Raw genomic sequence first — 20,594 nt, forward strand, 5'->3', positions numbered from 1 at the left:
GAGCTGTACTCTATATAGCAGCATAGTATTCGTAATTTTCTCACTGATCATCACCTGGGCCACATTGACACTACAAAATGTAACCCAGTTTTAAAGTAATTGAACTTTCATCATTTTCTCCAAGGAAAACTAGGAAGTATCATTTGAGCGTCTGCACATACACATTCATGCACCAGGAATCTTTACTGGAGGAGTCCAGCAACTTTACCAAGCTACAATTCCAAGGTTTCCATCAGAAAAGACATGACTGACATTTGCAGGGCAGAGATGCTCTTGATGGAACTATCTACAGTTCAGGGTAATACACAGCTGTTATATAGGTTGAAGATATGAATTATTTTTGACCGAGAAAAATTCCTGTGGGACACTGAGATGATGACCTCTGTAAAACTAGAGGCCATATCCTTTGTTTCTGAAGGCAGAGATCCCAAATATTTAGTAATCATGAAAGACAGGGAAATACAACTCTTTCCATGTTCCATCTTCCTCTCTGTTGAAGAACCATGCCTCAAAAGGCTTCAGGTTTTCTGGTATTTGGCTGCAGTTGACCCTGAGTTGCTCTAGGTCAGGTCAGCCCACTTGCGGACATTTTGTCTGGGACCTGTGGCTAAGAAATCAGAACTTTCCTGCTTTTCTCTCTTTCAACTGTCTTACACAATAACCCTTGGCTCCTAGTCCTGCCCTTGAACTAGAACTGATTCAAAACACAGACCCCACTGATGTGACAACCAGCCTCAGAACCACATTCAGTTGGGATCGCTTTTGAGAACCAGGCTCTTGGCAAAACCAGCATTTTGACTTGTATCAGTAGCTGTTGATCCAATAAGATGCATTAATGATTTCCGATTAGGCTCCAGGATCATCACGGTGGTAATGTCCAAGCATATAATAAAAAGTTGGTAAAAATAAATGCGTTTTCCATGTAATGATAATGGCAACTCTTCCCAAATGAGGTACAGTACATTCTTCCTATGCGGCCTCAAGTAAATTAAGGAAGGGTTTGGTCTGTCCCTCATATGGAACATGCTCCAAATCCTTGGGCTTTGAACTTCCAAACACTTTGCATTAGGCTTCCTGTCACATGAAATAATGTACAATGAAGGCTTCTCTGTTATCTTCCTAAGAACCAACAATAATTTGGCCATATTGGGGCAGGCGGAAAGGCTAGGGAAAGCAGCAGTTTCCTGATTCTGGAAAGGCTAATAGGATTTGGTGCCAAGCAGAAATGAGCTTTGAAACAAAGAAGGGGAGGAGGGAAGAGAGAGAACATGCCAGGTCTTCGAGGAAGGGGTAGAAGAAATGAAAGGAAGGGGGTGTAATCAAGCTGCAATGTTTAATTGACTTAGGGCTTATTGGCACACTAAGTCACTGGTGAGCCTGTAGCTTTTCAGCTGCCAACGGGAATGTGCATCTGGACGCTAGTAATGAGAAATCTCCTGGGGGTGGAAAAGGATAAAGAACACCAAATATAAATACAAAATGTGAAAACATATCCTTACCCTCTCTTGTTTGAAATCTACAAAAGCACCATCTGGATATTTTTGCTTGCTCAGAAGCTGCTTCCTCCTCTCTTGACGTTTGGCACGCTTCTGGAATTCTTCATTGTGACTGTTCAAGTGCAAGGTCAGCTCTGCCGTGCTATGCAGTTTACTATCACAGTGCTTGCACTGGTAGGTAGGGTTCTGGAAGCGGGTACCACTTCCCAGTATGGTAAAGTCTCTCTTCAAGTCCTTGCTGTGGTGGTCAGTGTAATGCATGCACAGCAGCTCGGCGGAGCTGAAGGAGAGTTTGAAACACTTGACACAGCGGAAAGGAAGCCACTCCATTTCTGGTGCCTCTGCCTCCAGCTCAGGCTTCTCAAAATCATTCCTCTCCTCCGGTGGGGCTTGTGGCTTCTCATACTCATCAGCATACACGGCTGTGAAGTAACCCCCCAGCTTGCTTGCATGCTGTTTCTTTGGGAACACCCCCGGGTGGCGTTTCATGTAGTGGGACACAATTCCTTTTTTGCTGAAGGACTGGAAGGAGCAGAGGGAGCACTTTTTCTTCTCCACTGCCCTTCTGAGTTCCTCACTTAACTGAGGAGAATCTTCTTTCGGGGGAGATGGAATGATCACTTTATTGGGCTTGTCGCTTACAGTCCTCGAGGCCGCCAAGCAATGAGTATAATAAGCATCAATGTCATGGCGCTTCTGATAATGCGCGGCCAAACCTTTACGGATAGGGTTCGTGTAAGAACACAAAGCACACTTGAAGAGGTTGTTCTTGCCTTCTGGTTGTGCTCGAACGTTGTTGTGTTTGATTCGGTAGTGCCGAGCTATCCCTTTCCTGGTGGAGCAGAAATACTTACAGAGCTGGCACCGGAACACTGTGTGAGAAACCAAATGGGAACTCGAGAAGTGCGAAGGTGGCACTGAATCGTCTACAATAACTTCCTCAGGAGCAATTTCCGGAGGGGCCTTAATTTCAGTGACTACTTCTGGTTCCATGGGAGCAGGCAGCTTAGGAGGAGACTGTGCAAACACATCAAATTCAGGCTGGTTATGGTACTTCTCATAATGAATTTTGAGCTTCTCCAAAGTGCCGTGTGTGTAAGGGCACAATTTACACCTGTAAGCACCATACCCCTGCTTGAATATTCTGCTGGTTTCTTCCACATCATTCTGGTTCATGTCATTCGGCTGCTCCACATCATGAACAAAATCTTCCGCAGTGACCTTTATTGAGGGATGCCGTTTCTGGTAGTGTGTGAGAACCCCATGGATGCGTGTGTTAATGTATGGGCAATGCCTACATTTATACACAGCTCCTGGGTTGATATCTATGTCCTGTGCAAAGTCTGCAGCTTTAACTTTCATCCCGGGATGCTTTTTGCCGTAATGGGTCAGAAGACCGTGCAAATTGTTGTACTCCGATTGGCATACCGTGCACTGGTACGGTGTTGAGGATATGGCAGGATTTGCAGAAGTGAGCTGGATAGCTTTGTCATGGGAAAGGTTTGAATCTTCTGCATATTCTGTGTCATGGTCCACCGGTGGTCCTGCAGGCATCTGCTCCTCGGAATTTATCCCAGGCCCAACATCGTTGGAGGTTGGGTTAGCTTTATCAGCAGCATCTTTTTCCTTAATAATATCAAGCAAAACAGATTCATCGCCATTCATAGCCCAAGGATGAAATGCTTGGTAGTGATTAGTAATGTCCCAAATGGAAGAAGCTTCAAAAATGCAGTCTCTGCATTTATACGTTTTCATCTCTGATGGCATCAGTAAAGCTGGAGGCGAAGGATCTGGCCCTGCCCAGAGCTTAGTTGCCATGTACGTGTAATCAACATAATGCTCAGGATGTCTCCTTTGGTAATGCACAAGCAAGCCACTGGGCTCAGCGTGAGAGTAGATACACCATTCACAATGATATCCAGCTTCTATTAAGCCATCCAAAAATGCCCATCGCAAAATAGATGTGACGGTGGCCTTCAGGCTTGGGTGGTCCTTTTTAATGTGCTTCCGCAACGCGTAGAAATAAGGAGACGTGTAAGAACATTGCCTGCATTTCAGAGCTCTCAGCTTAGCCTTTTCTCGCTCTGCACTGGAAGCAGGAGTCTGCATGCTGCCAGGGGAATTCTTCTGGGCACGATCACAAAGGCTTCTGATTGTGGCAGTGTGCTGCCTAATCACGTCTGCATTAGCTTTGAAATCACGATGCTTCTTTTGGTAATGTATGAGCACGCCTTTGACGGTCCGGTTTCCATAATCACAGTGCTGGCAGAAGAACATCTCATTCTCTGAGGGAGCTGCGGCGCTCTCAGAACTGCCCCTATTAAGCCGTTGCATAGATACTGGTGGCCTATGAACGCCAGGAGATATTTCTCCAGATCTCATCATCGCTGCAGTGGGAGGTGCCTGCCTAATGTATTTTGCAGTAACTTTGATCTCTGGGTGCCTTTTCTGGTAATGCACCAGCACGCCGACTACCGACCGGTTGCTGTAAGAGCAATGTTTGCAATAGTAAAGTTCAGTGGTAAGGTCTGGAGGTGGGGGAGGTGGCAGCTGGGAAGCCATATTAGACATTTTAGGGGAGACAGGTGATCCCAACTCATAAGCCATCTGAGCCAGAGCAGAGCCCCTTTCAACAGATACCACACGCATGGTCTTTTGAATCCTGAAGTACGAAGCCTTCTCTTCTGGATGTTTCTTCTGATAATGCACCAAGACAGAATGCATATTAGGACTTGCAAAGGAACATACGTCACAGTCATAAACCACAACACTGTTTACCGATGATTCCTTCTGGCTTTCCGATTCTGGGCTATTACCTTTTGAAGAGTTTTTGTTAAAAGCAGCAGGTATGCCAGACCCACGCGCAACCGGAGTGGAAGTGGCCAGACTTTTGGGAGCAGAGTTCAAGATCTCTCTCAGAGTTTGTGACTCTGCGCTCAAACTCTCTTGCTGCTCAACCACATAGCTGGAGAATATCATTGCATTGTTAATTTTAACTGTTGGGTGCATTCTTTGGTAATGCGGCATGAGGCTTCTAACATTCGGGCTGGTGTAAGAGCAAAAGCGACAGCGGTAGATCAGATCAGAATGATCAAAGTTGAGTACATTCATAGCTTCCGGATGATGCTCTCCATAATGCTGTTGCAAGTCTTCAAAATTTGTATAATCAATGTAACATTCAAGACATCTGTACACTGCACTGTGGTCATTGGGATCCAGGATATATCTGAAGCTAAATTTAATGTATGGATGCATCCGTTGGTAATGAGTGCTAACGCTTCTGGCAGATTTGTTGCTGAAGTCACAGTGTTTGCAATAGTAAAGCCTTCCTGAATCGCCATAATCAGAGTTGTCATTATTTTGATCAGATCCATATATACTTGACTGACTGCCCAAAGCAGATGAATTCAGACCTTGGTCCTTCAAACCAACTGAGGAACAGTAATAGTCCTCCTCGTCTTCAGATATAGTTAGCTCAATTTCGGCTCCATTGGTGGAATTGTAATCATGTGGGAGGTTTCTATAGTTGGACTCTTTTTGACACTCACTTGCGTCTCTTCCCCACATTTGTGGAGAAGCAAATGCCATGTCCATCAGTGGTTCTGCTTGTTCCTCTTCCTTGTCCAGTTCTACTTCTATCTCCACTTCATTGTCTTCCTCTTCCTCATCATCCTCTACATTGATTACAGCATCTTCTTGCTGCTTGTTTTGACTGATTTTGCTTTGCAAATTACTAGCGATCTCATCGATCCTAGTTCTCTTCTTCACTGGTGACAAATCTAAGGGAAAGTCATTGGACATCTTTCTAGACGCTTTTGCTACAAAGTTGTTTTTAGAAGACAGTCCAAGAATTGAGGTCTGGCTTTTCTTCACAGTGCTGGGAGAAGGCTGAGTATCGGGTTCACTGTCTTGTGGAGTATTTGATGACGGCCCTTCATATTTTGGCAAGTTGTCACAAAACGAGTGCTTATGTTGCTGATGAACCCGAAGACCTTTCAGAGTAGTTGTGGAGTAATTGCACATGGTACATTTATATGGATGCTGTGAGTTGGATTGTGGAGATTGCTGCTGCTGCTGCATAGAATCCATCATTCCTCCAGACTTCCTGCCATTTATATTGCCCCCTTCATAGGATACTGTACTTTCATTCAAAGAAGAAGCTATGCTTTCAGTTTGGGAATTCACTGCATCCCAGTCAGATGCTGCACCAGTATGACACTGTTTATGAGCTCCAAGTTTGAAGGAGCTCTTGCACGTGAAAGGACATTCATCACATTTATATACTGCTGTCTTTCCAGACAAATGGATATTTTCAATATGGCGGGAAATACTCCGCCGATGCATGGTGAGAAAAGGGCAGAAAGGACATTGGAACCTATTCATAAATCTTCTAAATGGAATCCCCTTTGTTTCTAATAGCTTGTGGCCCTCAGAGCCCATCAGTTGCTCTGCAGTTAATCCTGAGGTCTGGTGATCCATGGAGTTCAGTCCATTCTCACTGTCTAGCTCATTCAGTTCATCATCAGAACTGGAGTCATTTAGCATACTATTTGTATCCATGTCAGCAGAAGAATTTGTCACGTCAGTAATGCCATAATGGGATCTGTCAGACAAATTAACAATGCCCGAGTTGTGAGGTGCCTTATGTTTCATATGAGGATAGGAAGCAGAAGAAAATTTTGAAGTAGAAGAATTGGACCTGACAAAGGAATTATTCATTGAGCTTCTGTAGTTTGGGACACTTGCATTAGGCATCTCCCTTCCAGAAGCATTCATGGGGATATAGTTGGAGTTTGGGGGTGGGCTTGGTGGACCCTTGCTTGATACATCAGACATACTGGTCCCATCTTGCTGCCTCAAGCTTGAAAGTATTTTCACCATGCTACGATGTTTCTTCATCATATGGTCACACCAACGTTCCCTTCGAGGAGTCTGATAACTACACCATTCACAACAGAAATTGCCCCTTGACTTGGTTAAAGGCTTGACCATAGATTCCAGGATACTGCGCTCTACAACTTCAGCTGGAAGCTCCTTACAAGAGTCCTGAACTGGTCCAGATGTAGATGTTGTTTCAGATATAGAAGCAGCATTGGTGGGAGGAGTGGAACTCTCTTTCAGGCTGTTTTTGTGGTACATCTTCTGGTGCTTGATAATTCTTGCACGCCTGGGCGATTTGTAGGTGCAGAATTGGCAAGAAAATACTTTACCAAAGCCCTCATGCATCATAATGTTGTAATTTAAGGATCCAACCCCAGCTGACCCAGCTGGGGATCCTCCAGCCTGAGCTCCATGCACTTTCCGTGTATGCTCTATAAGCAGGTTTTTGGATCTGAAATAACGCACACAGAATTTGCACTGGAAAAACTTGCTTGCTGGCTTAGAGAGCATATGATGTCCATAATAATTCTGGCTATGGCTATAGTAATTTCCAGTCCCCAGCTGAGCAGCATTTTGTCCTAAAGAAAAGCAGAAATCAAAGAAAATATATTTTAGAAATGGTTGCATTTACTATATCATCTTAAATGAGGGGGGGGGGAAACCAAATCACATTCTACTACTAGAATGGTTCATAATTGCTGCCTATGATGTAGCAAAATGGATCTACCTTTCACAATTTTCTTCTTGATGATTGACTAGATGTGATATATGACATGTAAATTATAATTCACGTTATTTGAAAAAAATTAAAAAAAGTAGTTTGCACAATTTGTAGGTACCACTTTAAAATGATTTTTAAAACAAAAGGAGTAATGAATAATTGCATTCAGAAATGATGGAATAACATGCCAGTCTTATTTATATGTCATTTTCTACGGCAGTATATAAAGCCCTTACCACCAGCAGCAAAAGGATGACACCACTGATATTTTCTGTGAAAGCAGTTCCATCGATACCTCTCTCAAAACGTCCACTCACTCACAATCAAGTGGAGCATTTAGCTTTTGAGAAAGTAGCTTGACTGGTTATAATCCCTGACTGGTTCAGAGAAGTTTATGAGTGGGTCAAAAGTTACAAGCACTGGGTATATGGAGATAAACAGTATTGGGATGCTGTTTTACAGTGACTCCATTCTTACCTGTCAGGTAACTTCCAGAAGCAGTTCTACTGGCTGCTGGCCAATGGGGTCCTGCAGTGCTCCATCCAGTCTCCCATGCTCTTTAACATCTATATGAAATATCTGGGAGAGATTCCTCCAAGGTTTGGAGTACATTGTCACCAATATGCTGATGACACCCAACTCTACATCTCATTTCCATCTGACACCAGGGAGACTGTGTGTGTTCTGACTCTATCTGGCAGCTATGAAGGACAGGATGCACTAATAAAATGAAACTTAACCCAGGAAAGATGAAGGTGATACTAGGAGGTAGTAAAGCTGACTCTGGCATGGATTTACAACCTGTTCTGGATGGGGTTGCACTCCCAGTGAAGGATCAGGTTCTCAGTCTGGGAATGCTCCTGGGCCTGGTCTTGCTCCTAGAAGTTTAGGAGTTTGTGACCAGGAGTATTTTTGCTCAGTTTAGGCTGGTGGATCAGCTGCAGCTTTTCCTGAGGAATGTAGAACTTACAGTTATACAAACCTTATCCACATCCCACATAGACTACTGGAACATACCCTACCTGGAGCTGCTCCTGAAAACTATCCAGAAACTTCAGGTGGTCCAGAACAGATGGCAGCTAAGGTGTCTTTGGGCACGAATTAGTTGGAGCTTGACACAACAGTATGCTTCCAAACTCAATTCAAGGTGTTGGTGTCACTTACAAAGCCCTGCAAGGCTTGGGACTTGAGCACCTGAAGGATTGTATGCTACCACAAGAGCCTGCCTGCACCTTGTGTTAATTATGTAAGGCTTTGTTCCATTACCACCACCTACTGAAGTGCAGAGGATGGGTGATAGGGTCTTTTTAGTGGTATCTGCCCGGCTAAGGAATTCCCTCCCCGTGAGGCCTGGATGACACCTACTCCACTCAGTTGTAAGTGGGCAGTAACAACACTTTTGATTATTTTGCTTTGTTCTGGCTCATGCTGCGTGCTGTTTTCTGTTTGTTATGTTTGATTTGCTTGTTAAATAGTTTTTACTGAAATTGCCATTGCTTTATTGGGAGCAGAGTGGCAGACTCTACACTTTAAAAATAATTAAATAACTTCATCACATGGGGTGATGAAATTGTAAACTTGTTTTTAGGAGCCAGAACTTTAGGCATGTTGGGCACAAATCCACTGGTGAAACCACTTAATGAAAGCTTATGGGTACCTCTGAAGTTTGAGCATCACTGCTAAAATGCTGTGGAATGCTGTCAGAATCTCAGCACAGGCTTGCAATGGAATCTTAACGTTCAATAACAGAACATAGCAAATGCCTATGGAACATGAATGCCACCGGTGGTAGTCTACCGTTAAGCAATTCCTATTATACTATTCCATGATTTCTATCCCAGCAACTCCTATTATCTGATGTCGTAAGAGACAAGCATGGCAATAGGATAAGTAATTTGAGAATACCAGAATAGAATGAAAACTTTGAACCACACAATTGTGAAAGAGGAAGTTAAGAAAGCTCCTGCTTTTACCTGCTATGTCATCTGCAATTCCAAATTCATCTTTTACGGAAGAATATTCCACCTCAGCCTGGTCACTGCTGTTCAAGGAGCTAAACCTTGACTGGCTAGGAGTTTCCTCAGAAACATCTGTGGGCTGCAGAAACGCAGTATGAACATCTTGAATGTGAGCCTTAAGATCTTCATATGATGGCGCTCGAAAATCACAGCCATCGCACTGCAGCACCTCCATAGTCCTTATTGGTAAGTTTTACATTAGGAAATCCTGAAAGACGGAAAGAAGAGAGAGAGAGAAAAAATTGTCAGAGAAGTACTGCTTAATGGAATCAAATTAGTGCCTATAGAGGTGTTCGTTTCTGGTGAGTAAGATAAGATTACAGCCTTACTGAACACAATGGGCTTACTTCTCAGTAAAATTACACTGTTTTCAAACACCTCCACATGAGTTTCAGAGCCACAAAAATGTTATAATAGTGGACACACAGACTTGAACACAGAGGAAGGCATCAAAAAGTTTCACTTTCACACACACAAAAACGGGTGGTAAAGTAGAACAGCACAAATTATTTCAGGCACCTTAGATGTGCCTGAAGAAACTTTCAGCTATGTGACTCATACCAGCTGTGTGCACAGGCCTTACCCAACTATTTATTTCCCCACTTTGTTCAACTCTTATACATAAACTTGCTATTACATCTGAACATCTCCAACAGATGAGTGTATTGAAGCATACAACAGTCAAAGGTCTTTTCAAACACTTCCCTAAAAGGTGAACATGTAGCTTTGTTTTGTCCCACCATTTCTCCAAGAGCTAGGGGTCACACGGGCCTTGTTCTAATATCTTCACAATCATCCTGTGAAACTGGTTAGGCTTAGATGTAGTGATTGGCAGCCCAAGGGCACCCACTGGGCTTCATGGCTAAGGAGTGATTTGCACCCAGATCTTCCCAGTGTAAGTCCAGGAACTACGATACACGACTCTTCCCTGCAAAGTCTTTTAACAAGCAATTTACCTTTCCAAACCATTATTTTTTGTATTATGTAGGTACATGTGTTATTTTGCATCATTCTGAAGTTTGGTGAATTTTTTTTTAAAGCTGTAACTTTACTGAGTTAGAAAGAATACAGCTTCCTTCTTCCAAGGTGAAGTATGAATCTTTCAATAGAATAGTGGGAATGTAATATATTTCTCAGCATTTCACAGGTCATTCCACACTTGGTCATATAAAGGAGGAACTCAGTACTGATCAAAGGAGTATATGGAAGTTCATTAGCTGACTATTAAATCTAGCACTCCTGTTATCTTGGGAGAAGGTTATTGGCAATGTATAACTTTCTAGATTAAGCAGTGTTTGTAAAAGATAGGAATATGAGGGAAAATAATGTTATCCAAGGATTGCAAGAGTCCAGTAGCAACTATGACTGAATGAATTGCTTATTTCAAAGTCTCCTCACATACTTGAACGGGTCACATTCAATCTAGGAACTCCACAGATCCAGGAGATGGAACAGCAGCCAAAATATGTCCTGATGAAAATTCCACTATCTGATTATGGAGCAATATAAAGTTACTTCCACAGCAAGTTCAAAGCCCAAAAATATTATGTCAATGCCATAAAGAAAGGAACTGCTGTCAGGATTCTGCATTAGGAGAAGGTTCTCTTGATAGCATGATTTTAAAAAAATTAATCCTTTTTATTCAGAATGAGCACAAAGACACTTCCCGGACAGAAGTCTGAATACTGCAATGTGCTGGTCTCCACTCTCCCTTTTTCTCCTTCCTTGTATTGAAAGAATGAACACAGGCACTGCCTTCTTTTCAGCTAACAAAGTTAACAACAATCAAGATACTCAAATCTTTTATGTGCAAGCACCAGAGCAGACTGTGTGGAAGAGGTCGCTATCTGCTCTGGATCAAATTACAGCAGTGAGCACTGAGGCCCCACCCCACAAGTCTCCTTTAGCACAGTCCATTAGACCTGAAAACAATTTTTCCCCCTTCTCTCCCTCCATGGTGCAGCAGACGACTCCTGAATATAGTAATGCTCCACAGGGAGAGGGAAAAGAGCAGATTCTCCAGTTCCATTGCCCATCCTCCTGGCTCTCACCCCCCCCCTCCAGCATAGTCCTTTCATTTGAGTCAAACAAGCCACTGCTCTGCTGAATGTGTTTATCACACTTTCAAGAGATATGAGCTCCTGCGTCACTGAAGCTTTAAGACTCACTAAGCTCCCCTAGTCCTCTGAGCTTTAGGAGAGAGAGTGCAGCCATTTTAGCTCAGACAAGTCATGTACTCAGAGAGAGAGAGAGAGAGAGAGATAGGCTCAGAGCTTCTAGCCAGTACACAACATGGCTTCAGTTAGCCTCATCTCCAGCACACCAGAGCCTCTCCTTCCCTTTCCAAGACTGATGCTAGGAACCAGAACCTTAGAGGAGCAGAACTTGGTATGTTTCAGCCCTATCAAGAAAGAACAGCTGCCTGAAAGCTCCAACACTGTTGTCAGACCCAGCCTCTCCTTCCCCCGCCTGCATCCCTCGCCCAACCCAGCCATGGACAAAAGATCTCTGAAGGCTCCTTCTCCAGCCCACAAATGTTTCAGCCACAGCAGCTTTCCCAGAAGCAAAAAGGTTTGCTCAAATTGTCCTACAGGCTGAAACAAGAAGCAGAACTGTGAACTTCTTTTTTGTTTTATTTTTGGAGAGGGGAGGAGGATGGAGAGAAAGAAAAAAAGAATGGAGGAAGAAAAAGAGGAGGGGAGGGAGGGGGAAGCCCTTCAGTATGCCTCAGTCTCTTGGGAGTCATTCTTCTATGCACAGAAGACATACCATCTGACTCTGCCTGCCAGATTCCAAAGTCTAATGACCTTTGTTAATCACCAGCCAAGCTGTCTGCCTTAGCAAGCCTTGCCAATAGGCACACCCTTCAACACAAAGGCTGGAGCCATTCCTTTTGGAGTGAGGTTCTCTGAAAGCTCCATTGTGCAAGAAATCAAGGGGAAAGAGGGGGGGAGGAAATCTCTTCCTTTACAGAACAAAGTGACAAATGGCCCTCCTCTACTGTCTCTCCTTGTTTGGAAAGTTCTCAAGGTTGGCTTGGAAAACAAAAGAAAAGGGAAAAAAGGGGGAGGTGAAATATTAAACACCTTATGAACTAAATCTTGGCTGCAACACTGAAGAAGAAAATTAACACAACACAGATTGCCACTTGCTGATGCTATATTCTTGCACCACCTGGATGTTACCTGTCAAGGATGTTAACTCTGGCCTTCCTGTACACAGCACTTAGAACAACTAGCCTACTTCCTTTCTAGCAGTGAAAATTAAAGAGCTATGTAATCCCCAAATCTGAATGGAGACAGTCCTCTGGGAATGTCTTCTGCAAAAGTCATATGGAAATGAATAGTAGTTGAGCAAGAGCACAGTGGTGCTCTTCATGTATCATAGTGGACTTGAACTTGTGCAGCACCCATTCATTTCAATGGGACCTATGCCAGAGAAGGTCCTTGACAAACTCTCATTGTGTTGAAATGAAAGTGCTTTTAAAATAGGTTCTAATGTTAAATGAACCAGTTCGAGATATTCAAAAGATCAATAATTTCATAGCAGATAAGAGGCACTTTTTCAAGTGGGTGCTCCTCTTTTATTTAGCAGTTGGAGAATAACTGGCTCTCCTCACCCCAGCAGTGTCTTTTCTAGTGGCTGTCTGCTGGTGTTCTTCTGCATCTTTTTAGAATGTGGGCCCTTTTGAGACGGGAGCCATTAGTTATTTGATTTTCAATGTTAATCGCTTTGGGAATTTTTTTGTTGAAAAGCAGTATATAAATACTGTTAATAATATAAGAGCAACTATCATCAAATACATTGGTGGTCATCAATTTCATATTTTCACCACTCAGATGAAACTAATTTTTGATTTTAATATTTCTCGTTGTGACGACACAAGGAAATCCTCCTCCAAAGATTATTTAAATCAGGGCTCTTCAGCTACACTTATTAGTGCAAGTACCACTTTTAGTGAGTTCTGCTGCTTCCACCAGTGATAGCTGTGACTTCTCTCTGCACCCTCGCTCTCGAGACCATAACTCTCTAATGGGTCAGGCAGCTGCACAGACACATTTTACCTACTGGTTCACCACTACACCAGCCATCTCCACTTCCAGCTCGGTTGCCACCTAGTCACCCCATTCCACAACTGTTGGCTGGAGTTTCTTGCCAATCCACAATTGTGACCATCTCCAAGGCAGCCCTGATCCTTCTCCCTATGCTTCCCTCTCCTGCCAGGAGAGGGAAGTACATGGCTGGGCTCTCAGGCTGTGCTCAGTTGAAGCACTCAGGATGGCTCCATTGACCATAGCCAAAGTTCTCTTACTACCCTCGGCAAAAGATACTTGCCACGACCTCACCAAACCCACTTGCCAAGAATCATCTGCCATATTGTAAATTATCACTGGTTGAAAAGCACTGGTTTCAGTGATCAAGAAAATCCAAACTATCTGCATTGTCTGTATTTCTTTGTCTATGGGAGATAAAGAGCAGAGGGACCCATCTGTCAGCCGAAGAATGGAGCTCATTTTCACTGCAGATGTTAATATGCTGTCAAGACGCACATGAAAAGAGAGATATATGGAAACAATATCAGCATGTTTGTCCATGACAAAGGCAGCAGTTGCAACATTTCCATGTTGTTATAACCAGGACTGTGCACACTCTGCGGGTGGGGGGTGGGGAAGAAAAGAAGAAAGAAGCACTCCACCAAGGTTACCCAAATTCTGTGCCAACAAAAACCCAACATTTAGTAACTACAGTGAAATTCTTCAAATATAGTAGGGCAGGCAATTTTTCAGTTTATCTGCTTTTACAATTCAGGATTGTAAATAACTAAAATTGAAAGAGGGACTGGGAAAAGAAGCACTATAAATACAGGGGTCAAATAACTGCACCCAAAGGGGACAGCCAAGGAGCTGTGTTCATGGCATTGAAACTGCCATAACCAAAAGGTCACAAATGCCACACACACTGTATGAGTTTCCAATTCAGTTTTGTTGATGACAGTGAACCATGATTAAAAGAACTATGAAACCAGATCCATAAAACCAAGGCAGGTTTAGACAGTTTTTTTTTTAATTGAATGGCAGCCCCCAATGCTAAGGGAAATTTGAACATTGGTTCATCATATTGCATAAGTTCAAGGGTTCAAAGCAAAAGAGTCAGAATATTACAATGTGCAAATTTATGTTGCTAGTGCAAATCCCTTTCTATGTTTCTAAGTATTTTTTTAATCACGCCAATATTGAAGTCTTTCAAGCCTCACAACACAAGTTTTTATAGTATGTTTAAAGGCTCACACAAAAAGAGAGACAGAACAAGGTTGTAAACCTCCAAATTTCTTACGGGGGAATTATCATATACTCTTTAAACGTTGTACGTACATTGCATGTACTTTGGGCATTTTCACAAAGCTGTGTTCAAGATGGACCTCAACTCTGAATGAAAGAAGACTGGAAGGAGAAGAAAAAATATACATGTACATATATACATATACATATATCTTGTGACAGGACAAAATGGTTGTGTGAATCTGCCCAAAGTATGGCTTGAGGGAAACAAAAATTGTGGGATTTGCTTTCTTTTTGCATTTGTGCAAACTTCTCTTAATAGAATCCAGAAGGCCTTAGCGCTGGGCTAATCTTCTCTCTGTGCTAGAGAGATTAGTCTACCAGAAATAAACTTTGAAACAGCAATGTGACTCAACTGCCAACTAATTATAGATCTTACAAAACCTTCAAGAAATAGATCCTGAAGTTCCATAAGCAATACCACAGGGCATGCATTTATTTTTTTGCTGCCACAGAAATGCTGATTTAAAACAAAGAAGCCAAACAAGAATTCACTATTGCAGTACCTTCTACTGTAATGTTCTTCAGCCTTGGGGTCAGGACCCCAATGGGGTTGTGAAGCCTCAGTTGTGGGGTCACGGCAACTTATGGGAGTGAAAAAGGTTGAAGACAACTGGACTAGAGCACCACCAGGTAAAGGGGGAGGCATCTGATGTACCCCATCAGGTACTAGTAGATTGTGTCCCAGTCCTGATCAGGTTCTTAGCAACTGTGCTAAAATAGTTTTCACTGGTGCCAGGTTTCATGGTAACTTTTTCTGTTCTCTTAAGAATATTTAGTTACAGTGAACAGTGCTGAAAGAGCATTACAAGGGTGGAGAGCGGGCAGCAATGGGGATGGGATGGGCAGATAGGACAGGGGTGGGACTGACAGGGTGGTTCCCAGTCTCATACTTAATCTCTTTATATATTGGGTCAAGGCACAAAAAGGGTTGAAGACCACTGTTCTTCTACAACCACTAGATTGCAAGCGAAGAGGCATAGTCTGCTTTTTTTTTTTTGAATGATTGTCTCTCTAAAATGCCAATTTGTACAAACTTGAAATAGTTCTCAAATTTTAAAAAAGAACTGATAATCCATGCACACAATAGTAACCAACTCCCAGCAGAAACATAGTTTGCAAACCTATGTCAAACCAAGTTATGAGATTCTGGTATAAGAGGAAAGCAGAGTTAGCATTGCCCATGGTCAGAATTGGTACACGTTCAAAATTCTGGACAGAGTCAACAATGAAAAGTTGGGTGGAAATATGCTCCATGAGGAAGTAGGGAGTGAGAGGCAGCATGCACTGCAAAGGCTGGTAGCTAGTTTGATTAGCAAAGAACCAGGATGTCTCCACTGGACCTTAGAGGCATAGTCTCATTACGCATTAAAAACAATACATGCTTTTCTTCCCGTTTGGCTCTCTTTGATCTGTTCTGGGTATACTTTGGGAAAGAATGAATACATGTATATTTAGAGGCGATACAATTCAGACTTCAACATATTTACAGCAGAGATGAGATTAGTCCTTGGTAGTAGGCTGGGGCGAGAGAGGAAATTGGTGACGGGATGTGGCTATTGTAGATAGAAAAGCAGCAGGAGTTGGTGCTGTGACCTTGAGCCTGAGAGAAGGCTTAGCATGTTAGGGGCCATCTGCTTGAGATAGGTCTGATGTGGTAGAGGACCAGCAGCAAGGGAGGAAGTAGACAGATGCTGAGCCAGTTAAAAGCAGCTTATGAACAGTGAAGAAAATACCAAGCTACAATTTGTGGCTACCACAGGGCTGGGCTGAAGTTTCCTAATATATAAATAAGCTCATACTTGAATATCTTGTTGCTAAAAAAGGCATAAGATATATTTGCATGCATGCATACACACGAATGACTTCTCTTGAACTACCAGATGCACCCCTGGCAGTCACCAGTGAACTTCCACATGTTATAATACTCTATTTTGACCCTTTGCAATAGGGGAATCCAATTGATATATCAAAGTGGCAGGTCAGTGCAACATTAAGTGTGGCTTTTGTGCTACTGGACAGCTTGCAAAACCCTCAGCCCTTAAAAGGAATTTCCAAAACCAGTGGAACCATTGGAATTCATAAGTTCTATAATACCTGAGAAGATGTTTCAGAGCTAGTGGCAGACAAACAAGTAGAGAATGTTTGACTTTCAGCAGAAGTCAAACCTTAGATTCTCAGAAATTTTCTGGGTATCTTTCAGAGTCCAATACAAGGCTACACAAAATGGCAAACAGGACATGCAGATTAACAGAAGTGCTACTTCATAAAGCTATGCCCCAAAGTTGATAACACCTTCATAAAGCTATGCCCCAAAGCTGATAGCAAGCAATGAAGGACATGCAAGGCTGGGCGTGGCTGCAAAGCTTTTCTACATAGCAGGATGCAGAAGTAGAAGATAATACCACCAGCAGTCTCCAGATACTGACGATTAAGCACAAAGACGAAGGGTGATATATGGGGGACAGTGGGAAGGAACCGGAGAGCCCCACTTCATGAGGCTAAGTAGCCAGGCCTTCTGTATGCCAGTCCATGTAGTATTACACTGAGGAAAAGTCCAATCAATGCTTCAGATAATGAGTGGAAAACCAAGTTGGCTTTGCTCCTCTTGACAGCTCTTGAGCTATTACTATATAACACAAGCTGTTGAATTTTGATAAGAAGTTGTAAGGGGCATGTTGCTGTTGCCTGGTTACTTGAAGAAGTATCACAACCCTGAAGTACCACAGCACAAAGTCCACAGCACTGAGGGAGTGTGCTCCCTTTAGGGCAGAGTGGGGGCAGTAAACTGCTGTGGGGCAGGCAGAACCCTTAGTGCTACCTCATAGCTGGGATGGAAAGGGGGTTGAGGCACCCTGTCTCCTTCTCCACCCTAGGGATTCAAGAGGCCCCCCAGGGAGCTTGTGACTAGAGCCCAGCAAGCCAGACCTCCTTCCCTCCCTCAGCTCCTTCCCTCAAGTTCTCTCACCACAGGCAAGCAGGCTTTTTTGTCGCTTTCCAGCCAGCTGGCCTTCCCCAGCCCATTCCTGTCACCTCCCTGCTCTCCCAGGTGTTCCTCCTGAATGCTTATTTCTGTTAGCTAAGGCAAGCCCAAACAAATGCCTTCAGGTTCATGGGTTTCCCAGGGGGCTGGTCTTACTGTGAGTCCTTTTCAGCCTCACCAGGAAAGTCGGTGTATAGGCAGAACTCAAAAGGTTTCTACTAAGTCAAAGTAGCCGGCTATACAAAGAAGTCCTATGGCCTCTCAACAATGTTTTCAAAACGATATGCCCAAAGTGCAGCAGACTGCTTCTGAAACAACGCTGTGGGACTGGCCAGAGTGCAGACAGGTGCTGACCAGTTTAACAGCACAACAATCTCAATGGAAAGGGGGTTTTAAATGTTGACATCTGAGTGGTGTGCCAGCAAATCTTCAAATACTACATCGTCCTACCAGCCTGCAAAGAGCACCATCTCCCAAAACGCATCTAATTATTTTAAAATGTAACAGCTGGTTCTCCAAGGGCTAAGGATACGTACGGTAAAGAAAAACACCATGCACCAAAACCGAATGAGTACAGCAATAGTAAAATATAGCAAAGGGAATGAACAAACACTTCATTGCACAGGCTGTCTTTAAAATGAACATTTGCATTTGCCTACTGCGAAAGAGCTGCGAGGAAGGAATGAGGTAGGCTTCAAGAAAGAGCGAGTTCCAAAGGGCAGGCTTTAGGCTAAGTCCTGAGTAACCAAAGATCATGTATAGACAGGGCACAGTTCTGTGCCTCCCTTGAAGACCTCCACAAGCCTAAGCCTTAGGAGTAAAAGAAACATCATTGATAATGAAATGAAAAAATCGTATTAATGATAATGAATACTTTTGGCCTGCTGTCTTACATCTGGTAGAGAACTCTACAGACCAATAGACTTCAGTACTCTTTGGGGCCACCCTATTTTTCAGCAGGGGGGCTGGAAAAATTTGTTCCCCTCCTGAATAGTCTGACTGCACTATAATGCTGGCCCTTTGCTAGTCAGGGCTTCTCAGATATAGGCTGAATGCTAATATGTTACGATGACCATGTCAGGGCAGTCTGAGGAACCTGAAAGATCACCTCAAGAGGTAGATTAGCAGAGGTGCTTTGCCTTTCTGAAGGGTTTATGAAATGGTTATGAAATCTGAAATATATTATTTTATACTAGTGTTGAATTTCATTGTTTTTTTCTCAAAAGTAAACCTGAAAAAAAACACAAAAGATTGGGATGGGGGGAATCACACTTGAACTAAGAGAATTAATCTCTTACCCATCTATAAGCCCGACAATTGCCAATGGTCTTCTAAGACCTGCACCAGTTCTTTACTTGTTGATGACTGTTACAGAAAGAATGAGGCTTGTCCTCCACTAGTCCACAGACCTAAAAGCATCCTCCAGCTCCTGCCTCTTCTCCACAGCAGGCCAAATTGATAAGAAAGGCTGTGTGGGAATGAGTTTGCAGGGATTCTGGTGACTGCAGCTCCTGCTCCTGTTAAAGCAGCAGACTTGATATAAATGGGCCCCCTGTGGAAAATGGCCAAGAAGACAGTTAGGCCATTAGGTCAGATAAAAGTACTTTGGGGGCCAGAGATGGCTCATGGTCCACTACATAGTTATCTGTTCCTCTCATCCAGGGATGGCTAATTGAGTAAGTCATCTGCAGTTAATCACACTCCCCTTCAATCCAAGGACAACCTTATAATATACAGTAATCCTCTCATGTTATCACAGCCCCTCATATTTGCTGATAGTCCTATCATCTAATGATTTCTTGAACCAACCTAATTATTCTTTTAAGCACTTGGACAGCACTGAAAGCATTCTTTGCTGTTGTCTGTCCATTTCATTAGCAAGCCTCTAAGGCCACAATCCTAACCAACTTTCCAGCACTGACATAAGAGCAATGCAACTCCGAAGTAAGGGAACAAACATTGCCTTACTTTGAGGAGGCCTTCATGACTGCCCCCCCCCAACAGCAGGATGCTGCACATGCCCCACTAACATAGCTATGCCAGTGTTGGAATGTTGGTTAGGATTGCGCCCTAAATGTTGTACTATGGGGTAGGTTATTATCTACTGTACCTTCCAATGTACCACCACACACTTTTCGTGATTTTATTGGCCAGACAAATGGAGTACTTTAAGTACTAGCCCATTGCACTTTCTGTATTAAGTTTGCTTATGAAATGGTAACTCCAATTAACACAGCAGTATCAGAATGAAAGTGGTCTCAATTCCACATTTCATGTTTCAATACCAGCAAGGTCAGACCTTGCATTCCTTTTCAGGCAGAAGGAGGAACATATAAAGTACAACAGAATGCAATATCTCCCTTGAGATGTCACAATGAAAGTTGGTGTCTCAGCCATAGGACAACATCCAAGCCTAAAACTCCAGCACTTGTTTTCAAGAGAACCAGAAGCAAGAGAAGCAGCCTGAACTTTATGCTTTACTAGTACAGCTTGGTTATATTTCTGCTTCCTTATTTCTAGGCATCATACACCGCACATACTTACCTATAGGTCGAAAATTTTATGCCTAAAAATAGAGCCTGAGATCCTGGGTCGACTTATACCCGGGTCAATGCGGTGGGTGAGGTGGAGTCCTCTGGGAGCTTCTGGGAAGCTTACGGAAGCTCAGCAGCTGTCTGGTAAAGTGAGGGGAGCGCATGGAAATGGGCTGAGAAGCAGGAAGCAGGTGGAGGAAAAGGAGAATTTTTACCAGTAATTATGGTATTTTAGCCTCTTCTCTAGACAGGAAGAGAAGTGAAGGTGCTTCTGGAGATTGTAGTCTGTATGGGCTGCTGCTATGGAAGTGTAGCACATACTCCCACAAAGCCTTCCCACAATTCCCAGAAGCCCCTTTGTCTCCTTCCAGTTTGGAGGAGAAGGGAAATGCCTGCTTTTCTTCTTTCGCTGCTGCCTCTGAACATTCCCGGCAAGTCATTTGCAAAGAATTTCACACACACACCCAAGTTTAGGGGTCTGGTTTTTAAAACCCCAGGATGGGATCCTCCTTTCCATCTGAAACAAGGTCCTAGGCTGCAATGCACAATTGCTTAAGATTAACACCCATTGAAAGCAGTGGGCCTTTACTCAGTGCTTCTGAGTAAAGAGGGCTGCAACTGT

At 43.3% G+C, this 20,594-nt stretch overlaps 1 protein-coding gene across 2 annotated transcripts in view; it reads right to left on the reverse strand.

Moving 5' to 3' along the window:
- ZNF462 (zinc finger protein 462) overlaps positions 1-20,594 on the reverse strand; it is a 147,247-nt gene that overhangs the window by 65,915 nt on the left and 60,738 nt on the right. For both annotated transcript variants that reach the window (XM_066616079.1, XM_066616078.1), the window contains exons 2-3: positions 9,072-9,324; positions 1,500-6,955 (exon numbers count right to left, since the gene is read on the reverse strand). In XM_066616079.1, the coding sequence (XP_066472176.1) occupies positions 1,500-6,955; positions 9,072-9,291 (5,676 nt within the window). In that variant the 5' untranslated portion in view covers positions 9,292-9,324. The remainder of the gene's footprint in view (positions 1-1,499; positions 6,956-9,071; positions 9,325-20,594) is intronic.

Source organism: Tiliqua scincoides, chromosome 2, assembly GCF_035046505.1.
Source record: "Tiliqua scincoides isolate rTilSci1 chromosome 2, rTilSci1.hap2, whole genome shotgun sequence".
In the NCBI taxonomy this organism is placed as follows: domain Eukaryota; kingdom Metazoa; phylum Chordata; class Lepidosauria; order Squamata; family Scincidae; genus Tiliqua; species Tiliqua scincoides.